General features: G+C 37.5%; 1 protein-coding gene across 1 annotated transcript; it reads left to right on the top strand.

Annotated features, from left to right (window-relative positions):
- Positions 1–9,101: 9,101 nt before the first annotated feature.
- On the top strand, positions 9,102–11,543 carry LOC147291699 (uncharacterized). Its single transcript, XM_086236006.1, has one exon. The coding sequence runs from the start codon at positions 9,102–9,104 to the stop codon at positions 11,541–11,543; it is 2,442 nt and encodes an 813-aa protein (XP_086092132.1).
- The last annotated feature ends 10,795 nt before the right edge of the window (positions 11,544–22,338 follow it).

The following is a 22,338-nucleotide window of genomic DNA, read 5'->3' as shown; positions in this document are numbered from 1 at the left end:
GTTTTGATCTATTTTAGAGAAATAGACATGCAACTTTTTTATTTTCATTATGCCTTACGTGATATAGATTATATTTTTTTTAATTGCCAAACAGTTTAATGTGAGACTTTGAATTAGAATTGTCCATTAAATAAAATCATATCTCAATCTGATGGTTTAATTTATAGTCTGATAACTTAGGCCTTTTCCAATGACCCGATGATACTGAGAGTGAAACTCAAATTTGGGCATCAATTCTCTAAGGCCTTCCATAGTGGTTGAGTGACTCTGATAGTTATACATGGGTCTCAAGTGGCCTGAAAAAGTGATTTTGTGGTCTGAAAAGTAATTTTGTGATCTAAAAGTAATAGTCATATGTGTTGTAGTTGTAGTAGTGTTGAAAGTCATATATGTGTGCCTAATTAAATTAAGCCTAATTGAGATTAAGTGATAGTTAAGTTATAATTTATAAATTAAATATTTATAAAAATTATACCATGAGTTTTATTTTAAAGAGATCTTTAATATAAGGTCAATATTGAATATATTTGAATAATTTATTTTATTATCCAAAATTCTAATTTTTATATTTTATCTCCACCAAATTTTTCAAGTTGTTTAATTTGTTATTTTTTAATGTTTAAAATGCAAAAAAATTGTAAACACAACACAATTTATTTCATTTCACGATTTAAAACGACAAACACAAAGAAGGATAATTAAACTCGAAATAAAAACAAAATGCAATACATGTAAACGACAAACACAAAGACAAACATAAAATGTCAACGTTCAACGCCGGCGTCGTGCTTGGCCACGACATCTTTCTCGATTCCAGAGGTGCTCTACCAGATCCTTTTTTAGTTGCAAGTGGAGTGCTCTTGACCTAAGCAACCTAGCCCGAGTAAGCCTATCCTCTAATGCCATTGGATGATAACTTTTACCTCCATATATCATAAGGTTTAGTATCATACCGTGCCACAGCCTGGGCGATCATTTCCTCAATGTGGTCAATGTCATCATCCGATTCATCATCTTCATTGTCTGGCCGCTCGTCCTCAATGATCATATTGTGTAAAATTATGCACGTCTTCATAATATAACCCAAATAATTTGTTTTCCACCTTTGGTGAGTCTTCTTAGAATCTGCCATTTTGCCCTTAGAATCTCGAATGCCCTGCCCTCTCAACATTTTTCTTGTAAAACTCTTGATACTTAATTTGCAAATAGCTTGTTAGCATTTCCTATCAGATTAGTTATTGTTTGGATAAGAGTGGCCCATTTGGGGTAGATCCGGTCCACTAGATAATACTCCATCGTGTATTCGTTACCATTGACTTTATACTTGACCTGAGGGTTTCACATCTGCTCCTCATCATAAAAAGTATGTGAGTCATCTAAAACACTAATTTCGTTGTAGCTCCTAGGAAAACCAAATTTGGCAAGCCAGATCCAAGTGTCGTACTCGGCAACTACCTCTAGTATCACAGTTGGGGTGTGATAATGCCCCTGATATGGCCCCTGGTGTCCCACTGGGCAATTTTTCCACTCCCAGTGCATACAATCTAGACTCCCATACCAGTGCAACATCCTCATCCGCGCTCAATTGAACTGCTTCAACATCATCAACATCTGCATCGATGGGGGTGTCGTCGACCTTGGTGGGGGTTTCGGTTGGACTGCCTGACGGTTCATGTTGCCACTTCAAAAAGTGATGCATCTTGGCAAAACAATGGTGCCAACCAAACGGATGGTTTTTTGGGTGGGTTGCTTGGTATCGTGCGTTGACAAAGCTCACCTCGTAAGCATGAAAACAAATTAATGAATTATAAAACTCACCTCATTAATGAATTATAATGACATAAAAATATTTTAATTAATTAACAAAAAAACTCACCACATTAATTTGGCTTTGCCCGCTAGTGCGTGATTGTTCCACTGCCAAGATACATTTGTGATACTTTGAGGTGGCTTGCCCTATCTTCTTGAAGTGAGCTATGGCAGCCCCAATTTTTCGCCCATTAGCCACGAATAGAGGACAATTCTGAATAAAATGATCGTGCACTTTATGCCAAAAATCCATGTGTCTTTGATTGGAGCCGATTTCACAATCTTCAGAGTGTTGCATCCAAGCAACAACTAGAGCTACCTCTTCCTCATTTGACTAATTCTTCCCTTTTGGATTTACCATGATTGAAAATTTTTTTTTCTAAAACAAGTTAGTATGCAAAAGATAGATGAGTGAGTGAAAATATGGGGTGGGAATGACCAATTTATAGAAGAAATGTTAAACTAGATGTTACAAATTTTTTGTGATTTTTTCAAAAATTTTCTAATTGTTTATGGATTTTTTATTAATTAGATAAACGTATTCAACGGGCAAATAATCTCAGCCGCTAGATCCCAACGACTATCTAGATCAACATATGAGATGGCGGCACACGCCACCAGCTTTTGAAAGAAAAAAGGAGCGGCGCGCCCAGGACCGTTGATTTCCAATAGTCAGATGCTGTGGGCCGTCCGTGTCACGCATGCGAGCACGATGGGCGTGCGAGAGACGCCTGACTCGCGGGCCAGGCATGTCGACTACTTGCTGCAGCATAGCTGCTTTTCCTGCTTTTCCTGCTTTTCCCACATGGGTGAGACCCACGGCCAATTACTCTCACACTCTATCACCCTCACTCATACCCATCTATCACCCTCACATTTTGCACTCAAATGACTTTGCACTCATTTTTCCTGCCCACTACATGAGGGCCAAAGCCATACATGGCTGTTATATTGCTCTCACTCTCACTCTCACTCAACCACTGTGGAAGGCCTAATAGGTCGAAGATACTAAAAGTGAAACCTACCTGAGACCCAAATGTGTGTCCAAATATCAAATGGTGAGAGTGATACCCAAATGAAGTGGGCCCACTCCATATGAACAAACTGAGAATACAAAGAGAGAGAGAGAGAGAGAGAGAGAGAGAGAGAGAGTGTGTGTGTGTGTGTGTGTGTGGCAGAATGTGGCTCCATATATGCCATTGAAGCATTGATGAATATCACTCTTACTCTCAACATCGCTTGAGTATTGATAAATATCACTCATTCTTTCTCAGCATTATTGAGGACAAAAATATGAGTATCACTCTTAGATTCAAGCCTCTACCATTAGGGAAGGCCTAAAAGAGAGAATCACAATTGTGAATGTAAAAAATTAAAAATTTAATATTAATAATATGTTAGAAAGTGAAAGAGAACTGGGTTTGTTAAATCAATTTTTGTCTTTTATTTCTTTGTTCTTCATTCTCGTGGGTCAAATTAATTTAGTGCCACACTCCATTGGTATCAGACTCCATTTTTGTTCACTAAATTTCTTTATATTAATTGTAAGAAAACTTAGTTTGCATTTCTATTGTCCAAACTCCCCATCATTTTTGTTGAGAAAAAGATCCCACATTGAAAATGTGAGGACTTGCATAGTGACTTATAAGGGTTTGGTTTTGGGATGAATGCTTAGATTCTTTAATTTTCTTCAATGGATGTGGTTTGTGGCGTAGGGTTTTGTCTTTCGAGTTTACTGTCTACCACGCTTTTTGAGATCTAATTTTATTGGGTGCTTTAATTAGAAACCCAAATGAGAAAGAAATTTAATCCAAAACCCAACCAGCCAAAAAATTAAGTAGAAGCTCAAACTGTCTACCTAGTGCTCAACAATTCCCATCGAATGCTCGGCGGTGCTTCTTGCCAAGCGCTCGGAAGATGCATCTGCAAGTTGCATTTGCAACCTAACCTGCATCTGAAAGCTCCATCTGAGCTGCATCTTGTTTAGTCAAAAAAATGAGCCCTGACCACGTGTCATGCTAGAGAGCTGCCATGTGACGATAGGGTAGCGGGCGTGCCACCACCCAAGCGGAAAAATAGGGGTTTGGGCCGAAAAAATTTAAACGACCTTGTTGGTTGTCAAGCGGCTTCAGCCGATCGAGAAGAATTGATTACTCTCGGCCAGGGTTCTTTTCTTGCCTAATCTGGTGTTAGGACTTCACCTGGTTGTGTTTACTCTTACTCTATGGCGAAACTCGAAAGTTGTGACAATAGGACTAAGGGTTTCTTGACCTAAATAGAAAAAAAATTAATTTGGCATGGAAAGTAAATGCGATGTGTTAGGGGTGGGGTGGGGTGGGGTGGGGTTGGGGTTGGGGTTGATAGCTGATGATAGTTCTTACCACAAATCTAACCATAGTTCACAATCCCAATCACACCATGTTTATGAAAATGAAAAGAAATGAACTTTGAGTGCTTAAAGTAAATAAAACCAGTAAAGCAAGACTAAAGGCAAGCAAATCTGAGCAATAACGAGTTTTAACTACCAGACTAAAAGTCTCACCATAGTCAATGCCTTATTGCTGATAAAACCCATTAGCAACCAAATGAGCCTTTTACCGGTCAATTTGGATAAGAGTTAAAGAGTTCTTCCTAATCTTGTAACGACTCGACCCCAAGTGTTCCTTTGAAATTGAAGTTAAGTTATTTGTCGATTTTTATTTAAATTTTTAAAAGGGGGGTTCTAGAGTTTTAGAGGGACGAACAAAAGAAATGAAACCATGGCCAATAATTTTAGACGGTTAAATAGAACTTAAATCTATGAACACATAGGCGAAAATGGTTTTTAAATTGGAGTTTAGTGGAAGGAAGTGTGGAGATTATTCTAAATGGGCATTTATGTAATTTTAAACCCCAAATCTTTTAATTCAAAACGGCCACACTCTTTTTCTTTCTCTCCAGAACTTTTTTTTTTTTTTTTTCTCTTTTTTCCTCTCTTTCTCACCCACACCCTCTCTCTCCTTTCTCTCTTCTTCCGCGAACACACCTCTGTGCACACCCAACCCTACCAATCCCAGCCCTTCCGACCATTTTCCCCGTCAACCGCGATCCCTGGCGCGACTCTCCGACGCCGACCACCTCCCTCGGCCTCTCCTCCAGCCAGCCCAGCCCCTGCGTGACCTCTGCTCGAAAATTCTCCAACAGAAATGCAAGCCTTTCTGACGTAGCGTAGCACGCAAGTAAAAGAAAATAGGGAAAACTAGCGTTAACCATAAGAAAGAATCTGGAGTCCACCAGAGAAATGAGAGAAATCTCAAGGTTTTCTAATTAAAAATGATAATAATAATCATACAAACAGCCAAAAAGATTGTTTAATTGTTTAAATACTTTCACAACCCTAGACGTTCGAAATTTAAAATGGAAATAAAGTGCAATTTAGGAAACTTATTCAAAATCACTAAATAGTCTCGTCGTTCCCTTCGAATCGGTATATCATGGGCCCATTTCTGACATTGGGCCGGGCTGAAGCTTGTTCCTTTTCTTGGCCTTCTGGCGGTCAAGTTGTTACATGAACCGTTCTGCCATTTGTTCTACATCATTTTCTCTCCCAATTTTAGACAGCTTTCACCTCCAATCTTCAAGGTTTTCAATGGGTTTTCTTTCCCTCTTGATGGGTTTTCATTCTCTTCAGTTTTGGTTGTTCAATTTTGAGTTTAAGTGGAAGTTTGAGTTTGGGGGTTTAGGGCCATTTCAGGTTTTTCTTGGGTTTTCAGATTTGGGAGCTATTATGATGTTGCCTTGGACAAAATTTCATCCCTAGGAGACCCAATGGATGTTTAGGACTAAGGATTTGAGTGGGTTTTATTGAAGTTAATTTTTTTTTTATGGCTAATTTGGTCTTGAAAACAGCCACTTTGGGCGGCACCAGTGGTGGTCTCGATCCCCCACTGTCAATCCTTGAAAGTAAAATTATTTTAGAGCTAATCCTAAGTTGGTTGTTGAACTTGGTTAGGTCAGAGGATTTTTGGAGGAACCGAAAGGTGTAAGGATGGAATTTGGAGACTTTGTTGATATCTAAACTTACTTGGGACAAATTTTTTTGATTTTGGTAAGTCTTACTCAGATTTCCTTAAGTTTAGAATTATTTTTGGAGGCGTGGGTGAAGTTGGTTTGAGTTGAGGAGTCTTCGGAGTGAAGGAGGAAGTGTCTATGGAATTAGTTGTTTAAGTGTTTAATCATTGTTCTGAACCAGAGATGAGTGAGACATTAAGTTTACGACACACACACACACACACACACACACACACACACTCTTTAATGTCTTTGAGTCGGGACTAATTGTTTTATCTTATTGTCTATTTTATAAACGAGACGGCCGTAGCTCGTGACAATTCGGCAGAGGATCGAAGCTAGGTTCTTCACTGTGAGTGGATCCTATTTTCTTAAATGATTTATGAAATTTGTATTTTATATGGGTTAATTGAGTTTGATTTATAAATAACAAATGTGAGTGAACTTTGGTTTTCAACTGAATTTATAAAAAAATTCATTAATTCTATTATGCATAATATCTTGAATTGATTGGGATTTGATTAATGGCGATGGATTTCGGATTTAAAAGGCGTTCATAAATAAGTTTTAAAACCTAGATTTACATGTTGATTTTTATGAGTTGTTGGACTTTGGAATGGAATCTAGTTTCTTATTTCATTGACATGGTTTATTTAATATTTTGGGTATTGTTGAAAAGATTGGATTTGTTTGATGTATATTAAATTTATTTGAAATAATACACTTTGACATATTGATTTAAGGTTTGTGGGAAGGTTTCAATAATATTTTCTTTCGATGAGAAAAGGATTTATGATTTGGTTATGGAAGATGGTTTTCAAACCACCCTCTTGCAGTACCCTCACGACAAACATTTAGTGGGGCTTTGGGCCGTGTGTTGGAATGCTTCACCCTTTGGGGGCCACTCTGCGTGCATGTATGACCAGGATTGCCTGCACGTGTATGAATTTTACTTCGCGCGTATGTATGGCCAGGATATTGCCTACCTGTGCGATGCAAAAATTCCACACAGGTGTATGGCCAGATTTTCAAGGTATAAGTATGGTGGGATTTAATTGTTATTTCCAGGAGTTACAAAAAAATAATAATAACAATAATATGGGCTTAAGTGAGAAATACTTTTCGAGTTTCAAAAAGATTTCGGTCATGATGTTTTTATGACTCTTTTAATTTAAATGGTTGGCTATTGAGAAGTGTATTTTGATTTACCTTTTTCTTAAGTTTCATTAATTTTATAACCTTCTTAAAGATTATAAATGGTTTTAAAATTGGGGGATTTTAAAGAGTGACATGAGGTCTTAGAGTTAAACTTGATTTTAAGGATTTCTGAAAAGATAAATAACTTTTATTTTTCGTTTTCATAAATTGTCCACTCACTGAGTTTATCTCACAATTTCTCTGTTTTTGTCTTAAGTTTTCCCCTCAGGTAGTAGCGTTGGTGGAGGTTGAGCCATTACACATCGAGGCATAACATCCATTTTCATTCCTCGGATATTGTAGGCTTTTGTTTCACTTCGTTTAATTATCTAGATTTTAGCGTGACACCTACTATATTAATGACTCTGATAACCAACTTGGAAATTTCTATCTAAATTGTGTTCTGAGTCTGAGACCCTTTTTGGTTGTGGTAAAGTAGGTTGTTGTTTATTAGAAGTGTTCTTTACAAGTTTATAAACTTGGGTTAGTCTATTTTTAGGGAAGATTCTGCTGAATTTTTGGTAGAATTTTTCTTAAATTTGGCTCCCACATGATCACTCCGGATTTTGAGGTGAAATCTGGAGACGGTCCTGTTAAATCTAGAATTTTTTCCTAGGTTCACTACTACAAAAAAGGCCTCTAATATCACTAGATAGATATTAGTTTGTAACAAAAGCGATATTATAGAAGTTTAGATATCAGTTGATTTTTCTGATGATATCTAAAACTTATTACATATCAGCAATTTTTAAAACTGATATCTATACGTTTACCCATAAACCAAAAAATCCTAAAAACTGATATCTAAAATATTAACTGATATCTTTAATTTCATTAAGTGATTAGGCGCTGAATTTTCCCCCAAACTTAAAATTTTTTTTGCCTACCTCCTACATCCCAGACACAACCCCCCATGACTTAGACTCACTTTACCCATTCGAAGACCGTACCCCCCAACACTTAGACTTAGACTTAGACTCACTTACCCATTCACAAACTTCATCGATCTACATCCTGCCCTCATCGTTCTCGATCTGCATCCTGCCATTCTCGTTCTCTCCAAGCTTAGTCTCGCCATCCACAAACGCTGCGCGAAGGTCTATCGATCGATTCGTGGGTGTACGGTTGCGGCGTCGTACACTAGAAATTTCGAAAAAAGGTTGGGTGTTTTATCTCTTCCTCCCCGTCTTCCATTCTCTTGGTTATATGAGCTGAGCTTTTATGGTTTAGGGTAAAGAAATTAGGGCTTCGGTGGTTTGGGAGGTTCTAGGTTTTTCCTTGGGTTTCTGAAATTTCCAACATTAATGGTTTGGGTTTTTCTGATTAGGGCTTAATATCTAATTTGGGCAGAAATGAATTGGTAAATTTCAGGTTTGCTGAATGTCATAGAACATGACAGAAATGAATTGGTAAATTCCATTCTCGTTCTCTCCAAGCTCAGTCTCGCCATCCACAAACGCTGCGCGAAGCTCTATCGATTCGTGGATGTACTGTTGCGGCGTCGTCCACTAGATATTTCGAAAAAAGGTTGGGTGTTCTATCTCTTCCTCCCCGTCTTCCATTCTCTTGGTTATATGAGCTGTGCTTTTATGGTTTAGGGTAAAGAAATTAGGGCTTCGGTGGTTTGGGAGGTTCTAGGTTTTTCTTTGGGTTTCTGAAATTTCCAACATTAATGGTTTGGGCAGAAATAGTTTGACTGCTTATTTGCTAGCCTATGATCATTTGAATGCTTGTGTGATTGATAAATCATAGATCATTTGACTGCTATTTAGCTTAATTAGTTGGAAAATGCATTGCTTGTTTATGTTTTGGTACTGTGGCTTATAAGATTGAATGATATGTTATTGCTTGTTTGCAAAACTTGTTTGCAAAACAAGTTTGACTCATATATAGGGGGAATAAAAGAAATTAATTACCTCTTCCATTCTTAGGACAAATAGGTTGTTAACCTGTTTGTTTTTTATGAGCTAAGAAAACTGCATATTTTCTTTATATGTTATATTGAACATGTGTATCTTTATGTGAAGTTCATATTTCTATGAGCCATGGATAAGGCTTGGATGCATGCTGATAGACGGACCAAGGAATATGATGATGGAGTAGAGAATTTTTTGAGGTTTGGTTTAGGGAATGTTGCCAATCCTGAGTACATTCATTGTCCTTGGGAGAAATGTGGGAACTTGAGTAAGCATAATGTTAGAGTAATAAGGGAGCATCTTTACTTTAATGGTATTGATCAACGATATAAGAATTGGATATGGCATGGTGAAGCTACTGTTAAGCATGAAGGGGTTACGGAACATAGTGTCTTTGGGTCTGAAACAGTTGATATGTGCGAGGGTGCGTTTGATAATTTCAATGATGATCCGGATGAGTTTAGAAGTTTCGTTGATGAGGGAGTGAGACCCTTATATGATAATTGTGATAGGTATAGCAAGCTATCTGCATTGGTTAGGTTATTCAATTTGAAGGCAAAACATGGGTTGAGTGACAGTAGCTTTTCTGACTTTTTGGTTGCTTTCGGAGATATGCTCCCAAAGGGAAATCTGTTGCCCTTGTCTATGTATGAGGCGAAAAAGACACTTTCTGCTTTAGGAATGGAGTATGAGAAGATACATGCATGCCCGAACGATTGTAAATTGTATAGAAATGAGTATGAACATGAAACAAGGTGCCCGAAGTGTGACCTCTCTCGGTGGAAGGTCAATAAGGACGCAATTGAGAAAGAAGGGGTGCCGGCAAAAGTCTTGTGGTACTTTCCACCTATTCCAAGGTTTAAACGAATGTTTAAATCTTGTGAGACATCAATGAACCTAACTTGGCATGTCGATGAGAGAGTGAGTGACGGCATGATGCGTCATCCAGCTGATTCTCCAGCTTGGAAGTTAGTTGACCATAAGTGGCCAGATTTTGCAAGTGAGCCTAGAAATCTAAGGCTTGCCCTCTCGGCTGATGGGATTAATCCACATAGTGAACGTAGCCGATATAGTTGTTGGCCCGTCATCTTGGTGACTTATAACCTTTCTCCATGGTTGTGCATGAAACGGAAGTTTATGATGTTAACTTTGTTGATTTCGGGTCCGAAACAACCGGAAAATGATATAGATGTTTATTTACAACCATTGATTGATGATTTGAAAGCACTTTGGAAAGGAATTGATGGAGTGTACGATGGATATAGAAAAGACTCATTCACTTTGAGGGCTGCCCTTTTATGGACAATCAATGATTTCCCGGCCTATGGTAACCTGTCTGGCTGCACGGTCAAAGGGTACAAAGTATGTCCCATATGTGGAGAAAACACGGATGCTGTTAGGTTGAGGAATGGTAGGAAAATCAGTTTTCAAGGCCACCGAAGATTCTTGCCACGCCACCACCCTTATAGGAAACAAGCAGTTGCCTTTAATAACCAGGAGGATGATCGGGAAGCTCCTACACCTCTAAGTGGAGAGGAAGTCTTAGAAAAGGTTTCAGTTATCAATTGTAACTTCGGGAAGCAAGTGGCAAAGAGCAGCCAAGGTAGTGAAACCCATGCTCCGTGTTGGAAGAAAAGATCAATATTCTTTGATCTTGAGTATTGGAAGTCTCTTCACATTCGGCATGCCCTAGATGTAATGCACATTGAGAAGAACGTGTGCGATAGTGTTATTGGAACTTTACTAAACATTCCAGGAAAGACAAAGGATGGGGTGGCTGCTCGTTTGGATCTTGTGGAAATGGGGGTAAGACTTGATTTGGCACCAGAAATTAAGAAAAATAGAACATTTTTGCCTGCTGCCCCTTATACGTTGTCTAGGGAGGAGAAAATATCAATATGCAAGTCTTTGTTGGGTATCAAGGTTCCGGAAGGTTACTCTTCTATTGTGAGAAACTTGGTTTCTATGCAAGAGTTGAAATTGTATGGTCTTAAGTCTCATGATTGCCATACCTTGATGCAGGAATTGCTACCAATCGCCATCCGGGGGGTTTTGCCCAAAAATGTGAGATATGCGATCACTAAGCTTTGTTTCTTCTTTAACTCTCTCTGCAGTAAAGTAGTTGATGTGTCGAAGTTGGATAAAATTCAAAATGATCTTGTAGCCACATTGTGCTTGCTTGAGAAGATTTTCCCACCTTCATTCTTTGATATAATGGTTCATTTGACTGTTCACCTTGTTAGAGAGGTTCAATTGTGTGGACCGGTTTATTTTAGATGGATGTATCCATTTGAAAGAGCCATGAAAGTGTTAAAGGGTTACGTACGGAACCGTAATCGACCGGAAGGCTCAATTGCTGAAGGCTATATTGGTGAGGAAGCTGTTGAGTATTGCTCAGAGTATTTATCTGATCTTGATGCCGTTGGAATTCTGTCGTCGCGCATGGGTGATTCAAATGGCAGTAGACCTCTCTCAGGTGCTAGGGTACGTTCAGTCAGCCGGGAAGAATGGGAACAAGCACACCGTTGTGTATTGGAGAACGCCGCTGAAATTTCTCCTTATGCGGAGTGAGTTATTTTATTTAAGGCTTATTCATACCATTGCCCCCTGTAAGATACACTTTTTTTCACTTTGCCTCCTGAAACTTAAATCCTCTCAGTTTGCCACCTGAACTTCAAACAGTTGTTGCAAAAAACCCTATGCCGTCAACTCTATCAATTTTTCCGTTAAAAAAGATGACGTGACACCTATATGGCATAGGTGAGACCCTTTTCTAGTTATGTAACATCCATACAGACACTAAAAATTATAAAAAATTGACATTAAGCTCGAAATTTGCAACGTCCCCTACTCATATAATCATATTTTTTATAATTTGTAGTGTCTGCATGGATGTTACATAACTAGAAAAGGGTTCCACCCATGTCATATAGGTGCCACATCAGCTTTTTTAACAGAAAAATTGACAGAGTTGACGGTATAGGGTTTTTTGCAACAATTGTTTGAAGTTCAGGTGGCAAACTGAGAGAATTTAAGTTTCAGGGGGCAAAGTGAAAAAAAGTGTATCTTACAGGGGGCAATGGTATGAATAAGCCTTTATTTAACTACCACTTAGAACATGGTTTCCAGATTTCAATTGGTTTGATTTTCTAACATCATTTACATGTTTCAATTTTTTTTTTTTTTTGGAAATTTGATTGAAGAGTACATAAGGCCCACTTGAATGCTTTATATTCAAGTAAAAAAAAGAGTGAGAAGTGGCTGCGAGAAGAGCACAACCGAAAATTCATGTACTGGTTACGTGACAAGGTATTATTTCATTACCTTTATAAAGATCCCACACAAATATATAAATTTCAGTTCAAGGATCTTTATTAACCTTTATTCCTATAGGTGGCAGCCGACATAGGTCATGGAGCCAAGGACATCACATCATCGCTGAGGCGGCTATCTCAAGCTCCACCTATGAGTGTTTTAACATATGAGGGTTATGAGATTGGTGGGTGCCATTTTCACACAAAGTCACGTGATAATGTACGTGCTGTCCAAAATAGCGGGGTTAGCTTGGTGGCAAAGACAATGCAAGTGACGAGCGCGAAGGATAAAAATCCTGCTTACACGGATATGTGTTTTTATGGGGTTATCCTAGAAATTTGGGAGCTTGATTATCATGATTTTCGGGTGCCTTTGTTTAAGTGTCAATGGGTAGAGAATAACAAAGGCATAAAAACAGATGACTTAGGGTTTCTTTTGGTTGATCTTAATAGGGTAGGTCACAAGAGAGATGTTTTTACCTTGGCTGCCCAAGTAAAGCAAGTTTTTTATGTTGAAGACCCATTAGACTCTAGGTGGTCAGTGGTACTTGCAGCCCCGAATAGAGATTATAATGATGGTGGTTATGAGGATGAGTTTGGGGACATCGTCGGTGACCATGAATCTTTTAGCAATGGCCTGCCAGAGGTTGAGGAATTTGATGACATCATGGGTGAGGATGGCTCGAGTTACAGGAGAGACAATTGTGAAGGGATTTGGATTGTCCACTCAAAGAAAAAAAAATAACTATGAAGGCCTGCCAAACCTTGATTATTTGTTGCCATATCATTTGAATTGGAATTCAGACTTATGTGTTGTAATTGTGACTTATTTGATTGAGACTTATTTGTTGACCATGAATGAGTTTGAGACTTATGTGTTGTAATTATACTGTGGCTTAAAAAATTAGAATTGACACTTTTGTGTTGTAATTAATAATCTGGTATATATATATCCCATTTTTCTATTACTAATTTGTTATATATATTCTGGTGTCACTAATTTAAAGTGTGGTTCTGCTCTTAACAGTTTTCAGGGTATTGTCATGGCTACCCCAAGAAGAAAGAAACATGTACTGTCTAAATCTAAAGCCACCACAGCACTGCAGCCCAAGAAAGTATCCACTCCCAAGTCCAAGGCCAAGACTGCAACAACACCCAAGTCCAAGGCCAAGACTGCAGCAACACCCAAGTCTAAGAATGTCTCTGCAGAAAAGTCAAAGGATGCCAAGACTGCAGCAACACCCAAGTCTAAGAATGTCTCTGCAGCAAAGTCAAAGGATGCAAGTGAGGCACCAGCCAAAGCATGCTCGAGTTCTAAGGCGACTGTGACTAGTGATGGCAATACCATATACACACGTGGTGTTACAAAGATGCACGGCATTGTGTTGAAGAAAGCTTTAGGGAGAAAGACAAATGTTGAGTTTAACCCGTATGGCATGCCCATAGGAGAAACGCGCAAGGCTCTTGCTTCGTACATAGGGGTTTTGGCAAGGACCACGGTGCCAATCATTTACTCCAGCTGGCCGAAGGTGCCGAAAGAAATAAAAGATAAAATATGGGAAGACGTTGAGGTAATTAGAGTACTAAATGTCTGTCTATTGGCCTTTTTTTCGTAGGGTACAGATTTAATGCATATAATGCTTAACATCAATCTAATATAATATAATGTCTAAACCCTTTAGGTTCATATATATTATTCAAACATATTTTAGGGTTTAAGTTTATTTTCTAATGGGTTTTGTTGCTCAATGGTTGTAGGGTTCATTTAACCTTGAATCTACAAGCAGGAAATATGTTCTATCTTCAGCTGGTTGTAAATGGAGGACATTCAAGACTTCATTAACAACCAAATTCGTAATGCCATTCAAAGATGATCCAGATGCACTAAAAACCCCACCTGCGGAATATGAAGAAATTGAGCAAACACATTGGACTCAGTTTGTTGCCAGTCGATTGAAAGATGATTTTCAAGTAACTTGGTGTTCCAAATTCCCTAATGAAGGCCTTGAGTGTTATATTGTGTATTTACTAGCTTGGTTTTAGTAAACTGATTTTTGTGGTGGTGCATGTCTTGATTGTAGGAACTGCATAAGGCTCAAAGCCAAAGGGTAGCCAAGAGGAAGTACCATCATAGACTGGCGCGGAAGGGTTACGTTGGATTGGAGGAGGAATTGGTAAGCATTCGTTCAGATTTGACTTATATATTCAATTATTTCCCTTGGTCTAACCATGTACTTGTATGGACAGAGAAAACAAATTGGGGCAGAAGAGAACATTGACCGGTCTGTGTTGTGGAAGAAAGCACGCGAGGACTCGAATGGCAACTTGGACGAGGAAGTGTCATCAGTGGCGAAAGTCATAGTAAGTACAGTATCATGTATAGGATAAAGCTTTTTTATATAATCATGCATATATATATATATAGCTTGCAGGATCAGTATCTTGTTGAGAACATGATGATGGCATCCACCTTAATTTGGCATGCAGGATGAGTTGTTGGAGAAAAAGAAGAACGGCGAGTTGCAAGTCGAGGGTGCAAACGATATTCTTACTAAGGCTCTTGAGACATATGAGCATGGTGGTCGGGTTAGAGCTGTGGGGGGATACGTCAACCCCTCTACGTACTTCAACCTCCCAAAAAAGCCAAGGGATGCCATTACAAAAGATGAGATGTTGGGAATGCTCCAAAAGCAAAACAAAGAGTTGTTGGATAGGATTGAAAAGCTAGAGTCACGTGATAATGTGGATGCACTGGCTACACCCAAATTGGTTCCAGGGCAGGGGTTGGTTTCCGATAAAGGAAGCTGCTACTTCCCAGAAAAGGCTAAGGTTAATGCAGATGACGAGGCAGCAGGGAAAAAGAAGGAAAATGATGAAATAGTGGATGTGGAGGAGCTGAAAATTGAAGATCAGGTTAATGAAAAGGCTAGTTGCTTGAAGTTGAATATATATAAATTGGTTCTGTTTTTAAATTAATTAATAACCTCCTAATGAATTGTTATATATGCTTAGGGTCAAACATGCAAGTTGGCAGTAGGTGAAATCACCAACGTGGTTGCGTATGGTAGAGTGGTTGAGTTGGCATCCTCAACCATGCACGGTGTTCCTTTAGGCGAGGTCAATGTCCGGGTTTCCATTGACCGTGCCACTAACTTGGCTGCCTTGCTTCCAATTCCGATGAAGGATGAGTTATTAACTGTTGGACAAGCTGTTGGCAGCCATGTAGCTTGGCCGAAGGAACTAGTTATCCAACAAATTGAAAAGGTAAATCTGCCATCACTTTACTTTTCCATGTACATGTACATGCACTCTTAATTAACACTAGTCTGTTTGTTAAATTCACCTTATAAACAGAAAAATAGGGTTCCTGTGATGGTGAAAGAACTATTCAAGAATGATGCACCCTCAAATAAAGTTCCAATGGACTGCAAATTGCTGTATTGTTTTGCGAGGGATACGATGGCGGCTACTGGCAAAGCTCTAAGGACTGAGTTAGAGGAAGAGGTTTTTGGGGTTGTCCGCAGATTATACATATTAAAGGAGGATATTATGTCTGTGATGGAGATGCAAGAACTATCTGCCTCATGCATAGTTGTTTACATTAGGTAAGTTATCTGCTTCATTCTTCAAGTGATTTTGTAAATTATTTTGCCATGTGAACTGCTCTAATATGATTTGATTCTAAAAACTGATTAGGCACCTATATGATATGCTTGTGAAGTCACAAATGCATGAAATGGTTGCATTTGTGGACCCATCACGCGTATCTGTTGGAGTGGGAGTCCCTGAAAAAAGATCAACTTACTTAGCAGACCGTTTCCAGCAAGGGAAATCTGATAGGGTATTTTTAGTGCCGTACAATTCGGGGTAAGGCTATTTAATTGATGAACAAGTTTGTGTGTTTTCTAATTTTATGCTTAATTCCCATGGTTTTGCATGCTAATTATCATTAACTTTGAAAGGTCGCACTGGGTTTTAACCATTATTAATGAAGACAAAGACGTGGTCTATATAATGGACCCTCTCCCAAAACTGACCCGTGACCAAGATTGGATGGACATTGTGAACACGTAAGTTGCTGTGCCCTTGCTAGTATATTTAATTACATATGCACTGTGATCAAAGGTTTTTGGTGAATAACTTAAAGTTTTTTTTTGTTATTAAGTGCCATTAGACAATTCAATGGAGTTACAAACAGGACATCTCGTAAAACACCACAATGGAAGAAGCTTAATGTAAGTGTTCGATTTATTACTTCAGTTCTTATGTTCCTCAATTAGTGTCTGCAATTGTTGGTTTCCGATGCATACTAAATGTCTCTATCATTGGATTTTGTTCCTTTGTAGTGTCCAAAACAGCCAGGTGGGGTTGAATGTGGCTATTATGTCATGAGATATATGAAGGAGATAATTGAGGATACCAACCTTGCATTTGAGGCAAATGTAAGATTAGAATTCACCCTTTAGTAATTAAATATGCAACCATGAATCTGTTTCTTTTTATTTTTTTGCTTGGTTATTGAGGTTTTGATACCTAACCTTGGATTTTGATCTTCCACTACTTTTTTTATGGGAATGACTGGAAATGATTGGAAATTTGCATTTTTTTTCCTTGTGGTGATGAATTTGAGTTATGCATGCAGTTAATTAAATTCACCACTCTATATAACTCACCCTTATTTATTTTGACTCTGCCATTTTCATGTACTGCATGCATATATGCATTTAAGTTGTTCTCTTGCTGGGTACAAGCTTAATTTTGTCATTAAGTTAAAGTCAAAATTATGTACTAATTAATTTGCTATATATGCTATATATTTTCAGTGGTCTAATCCAAAGCACAAGCGTTGCGGTTACACCCAAGCACAAATTGATGAGGTGCGGGTTGAATGGGGACAGTTTGTCATCTCGACTTATATATAGTCATGTCTGTACATATGGAGTAGGGTATGTTAGCCATTTTTTGGTATTTAGATGGCCAAGCCAACTTTTTGTAAAGGAAGAACAAGTGCATGCAGATTTTAGAACAATGTAGTCAAAGGTTAGGAAAATTGCTGCCATGCCAATATATTGAAAGTGTAGGCAGCTTTGATTTGGAACAATTGATGGGGTTATGGAATGTTTTGTAAAGGAAGAACAAGTGCATGCATGCAGATTGTAGAACAATGTAGTCAAAGGTTAGGAAAATTGCTGCCATGCCAATATTTTGAAAGTGTAGGCAGCTTTGATTTGGAACAATTGATGGGGTTATGGAATTTTTTTGAAAGTGTAGGCAGCTTTGAATTGGAACAATTGATGGGTTTATGGAATATATTTTGATCATGGCAGCTGTGACTATTGTTTTTGTGGGATTAATTTGTAATCCTTTTATTTTGTACTTAATTGGAATGATTGGATGAATGGAATGCATTTATGTACTTGGAATGTTTGAATGGAAGACAAATTTGTAAATGCACCAATTTCAGGCCACACATTTGTGGACATGCACATTTGTGTACTTGCATGTCCAGGGCATTTATATGAGTTTTTGCACAAAAAAAAAAATTTATTTCATACCAACCTTACATATCACTTTTTCCAGAGATTTTAATATCGGTTCTATTAAAAAAATTGATATATAAAGATGGGTTTAACATCAGTTAATAACTGAAAAACGATATCAAAGTTAGTTTAGATATCCGTTTAATAGGTAATGCGATATGTAAAGATGGGTGTAACATCAGTAGTTTGTAGTGAAAGTACATTTACATATCAGTTTAAATTAAAGAAACGATATTTAAAATATGTTTACATACCAGTTCACTACAAACTACTGATGTTACACCCATCCTTACATATCGCATTACCTATTAAACGAATATCTAAACTAACTTTGATATCATTTTTCAGTTATTAACTGATGTTAAACTCATCTTTAAAACATGTAAAGATATCAGTTTAATAATAAATGCGATATATAAAGATCGTTTAGTATCAACTAATAACTGAAAATCGATATCAAAGACCATTTAAATATCGGTTTAAAATACCAAAACGATATTTAAAATATGTTTAGATATCTGTTTTACCTAAATTCTTACCCTTTTTGACATTTTAGATATCAGTTTGAGATGTTTGGATATCAGTTTTTCCAAACTTCCTGATATTAAAAGTGGAATAGAGATCAGTGTATCACCGATATCTATTCTAGGGGTAGAATAGATATCACCCAAATATCAGTTTTTTACCCTAATAGATATCAGTGGATTACCGATATTAAAGGCCTTTTTTGTAGCAGTGGTTATTAAACTTGTGTAATTATCTTATATTGTAGGTTATCCTTTACTTGTTGGAGTCTTAGCATGACTCTTGTAACCATGTATTGTACTCCTATAAAATCATTAAACATCAACACTGCCATCTATTGAAGACAATCTTATTTTATCTGTAACCCTTTTATTAATCTTGATGGTATCAGAGCACCACAAGTCTTACGACACATTCCTTTTCTTCTTCTAAACATAATTCCTATCCTGACCAAACAGCCGCTGCAATTCCCACAACTCTTACATACTTCTCATGGCATCATCTTCTTCTTTTTCCATGGTTATCACTTATCCCAAATGTAACCAACTCCCTCAATGTCAAACTCGGGAAGAACAATTATGTTCTTTGGCTCGCTCAGATTGTACCTCTTTTACAGAGCCGTAACCTTCAAGGTTTCGGAAATGTGGACAACCCATGTCCAGAGCCTCTCCTCAAAGATGACGCCGAAAAGATGACTAAGTCAATTCGAAATATGAAGAATGGATGCAGCACGATCAAACAATGTTGTCCTGGATCAATGGTTCTCGGACGGAGACGATTCTCGGCACTGTTGCTCGGTGCATGCCCGTTTAAGAGTCATGGGAGAAGCTTGAGGAGCGGTTTGCTTCTTAGAACCAGCAGTATGTCATTAAGCTTCGTTATGAATTGATGAATACCCGTTGAGGTGATCTCTGTATCTCCGATTTTTTTGATTGCATTAATAATGTGGCTGATTGTTTATCTCTCTGGTAATCTTGTTAAGGATGCTGATCTTGTTGCTATAGTTATGAGTAATGTAGGACCACTCTATGAGAATATTTTGGCTTCTACCCAAGCAAGGGAGAACCCAATTACTTATACAGGGCTAGAGGTTCTTCTCAAGAGTGCAGAACGGCGATTAAAAGCATTTCAAACCCCTGTCAGTGATGCACCAGTTGCTTTGGCAGCGGTGTGTAGCGGCCGGCGTAGCGATCATGGCCAGTTTAGTCAACGTGGTGGTGACCGGTTCTCTGGCTAGGGGTGTGGCTCCTCTGTTTCCGGTGGCTACAATTATAATTCTGGTGGCAGTGGCCAGTATTCTGGTGGTAGCGGCTCAGGTGGCTATGGCAATGGGCCTGGTGGTTTTGCTCCTTATTCTGGGCCTTCACAATCTCAACCCATAGGTGGTTTTTCTCCCAATAACTCTAATGTTTTTGGTAATAATGGGCCTTAATGGCTTCCGTGTTCAATGTTAGATTTGCAACTGCATGGGTCATTCTGTGATTGATTGCTATAATCGCATGAACCACTCCTTTGAAGGCCGAGTTCTTATACAAAAATTATTTGCCATGGATGCTTCTAATGCATCTTTTGGGTGACAATCGTAGTTAACTGATACCGGTGCCAATGCTCACATCACTAGTGATCGATGTGGGGAACTTGGGACTGTGTGGAAAATATTGGTGAAGTCATTGGTGGCACAGGTTTGCCTATTCAATCTATTGGCAATTCTTTTATTTCAAACCATTAGTTTTTTGCTTAATCATGTACACCTATTTATCTACTAAAGTATTCATATGAGGGTGGGGAGGAACAAGAGCCCAAGTACCGGCATGCTGCAAAGCATTGAAATCTTTGCCCATTGCTTGACGCCACTCCAGCTATTTATAAGCTTGAGTAAAGGAAGAAGGCTTAGTAATATTATATATTAGTATCATAAGCAGCATAATTAGCACATTTTAGTAAAGGAAGAAGGCTCAGTAATATTATATATTAGTATCATAAGCAGCATAATTAGCACATTTTAGTAAAGGAAGTAGGCTCAGTAATATTATATATTAGTATCATAAGCAGCATAATTAGCACATTTTAAAAGTTTAACAATACCTGCTTTACCTCTAGTGACCATGGGGTGATTATTGGTGATAATAACTGGAGGTGGAGTAAGTATAAGGAATAATTTAATTTTGAGGAGAAGAAACAAGAGAAGAATTAATTGGAGGAGAAGATTTAATTAGTGGAGGGTTTTCAACAAATTCAACAAAGGTTGATTCGGCCCAGTTGCTTTATTAAAGCCATCTCAAATTCAACAAAGAGTTGTTGTCTTTATTTGATGTCGGCAAAACTATGGAAGGTCCCACAAAATAAGGACACCTTCAGACACAAACCTACCTTTGCTTTTTTCAACATGTACAAATCCTAAATGCCAATAACATCATAATTAATTGAGCAGTAAAGCCCTACACCTAACCATGTTGTAAGACTGGAGGCATGTCGACGCAAAAACATCCAAATTTTTTTTTTTTTTTTTTAACTAGTCATGCAAAGAATCTAGATTATATGCGACCCCCCTGAACTAAAGACGAATGGTGGATTAATTTAAGAATATCTCCCATCACATGAATCTTGATGCAAATTTTGCTTCCTGTAATCGGATTGCATTATTTGTTTATCTAATTTTATTTTTCTCTCTTTTTTCTGTTTTATTTTATTTTTTGCTTTTGGAGTATGATATACTGTATGTGGATTCTTGTAGAGGAAGCGTTACGTTTTAATTCCTTTCATTATCCTTAAAAATGAAGAGATTTCATATTCTATTGAATATTCATCCTATAAATTTAAATTATTTGGTGGAAAGACATAATAAGTATTTATAACTATATTATACACTCAGAGCATTTTATGTGAGACTACCACTCAACATTGCCTATCTCGAGAAACCTCTCAATATTGAGGTGGTCATACATGAAAAGTGATCATCTTTTAGATGATCTACCTAGAAATTTTTATGTTTTGTCCATATTAAGAGTAACCTTAATTGATGGTTTTAATACCATATTGATATTCATCATAAATTGTAAGCTAGCTATTAGGTAGAGAAATTTAATAAGTATGTATGACCTTATGAGACCATCAGCCCAACCAACGTACGTGGGACAACACTCTATAAGTTTATCATTCTGTTGTCACAATCACCACCGTCACTGATATTAACATTCATATTTACAAATCGATTGATGCATCCACAGTGAGAAGTAAAAAAATTCATCATTTAGAATCTTAACATACTATTTAATTATGTTAATAAAAAACAGGAAAATTTCAGATCCAAAGACTTTAGATCATTTTATTTAAAAATGCTGAATACATTCTTCAATTTTTGGATTGGGATATGTGCTTATATGACTTTAGCGAACTAATGAGTACAGAATGTGAACATTTTTGGTGGACATGCATGAAGTGGCAGTTTGTTGATATATTCTTTAATTTCCTCAGCTCTTTATATACATGTTTTAAGATTTATAATGATTTAGAGTATAAAATTTACGCCCTAATTTTTGTTTAAAGACTAAACTATAAATTATAAATAAAACTCAAATATTAACAAAAAAACAAATGAAGATATGACTGTAGTTGTAACTGTGATAATAATGCAGTAGCATTTTTAAAAAAAAAAATGTATTGGATGAGCATTCACCAGGACATACTATATACTAAGACTCGATTCAGATTATGAATTAATTTAGATTTTGTACTATGTAATATGATTAAATGCACATAACCTGTACAATTTGCGGCACAAGAAAAATGACAAAAGCGCCCCTCCCCTAAAGAACGTAATTTAACATACCAATTTTGATAGGCACGTGCTTAATTAAACTATGCAAAGTAAATATACAACATATTTTACATGTGAATGAAAGAGGGAGCTATGTACAGTCAATACTAGTAGTATATATATATATATGTGTGTGTTTAAGCCCTAATTTTCATGCCAAGCCTACCACC

Source organism: Dryas octopetala, chromosome 3, assembly GCF_963921425.1.
Source record: "Dryas octopetala chromosome 3, drDryOcto1.1, whole genome shotgun sequence".
NCBI classification, from domain to species: domain Eukaryota; kingdom Viridiplantae; phylum Streptophyta; class Magnoliopsida; order Rosales; family Rosaceae; genus Dryas; species Dryas octopetala.
Note: the sequence above shows the minus strand (reverse complement) of the source record. Positions and strands in the feature narration are given on the sequence as shown.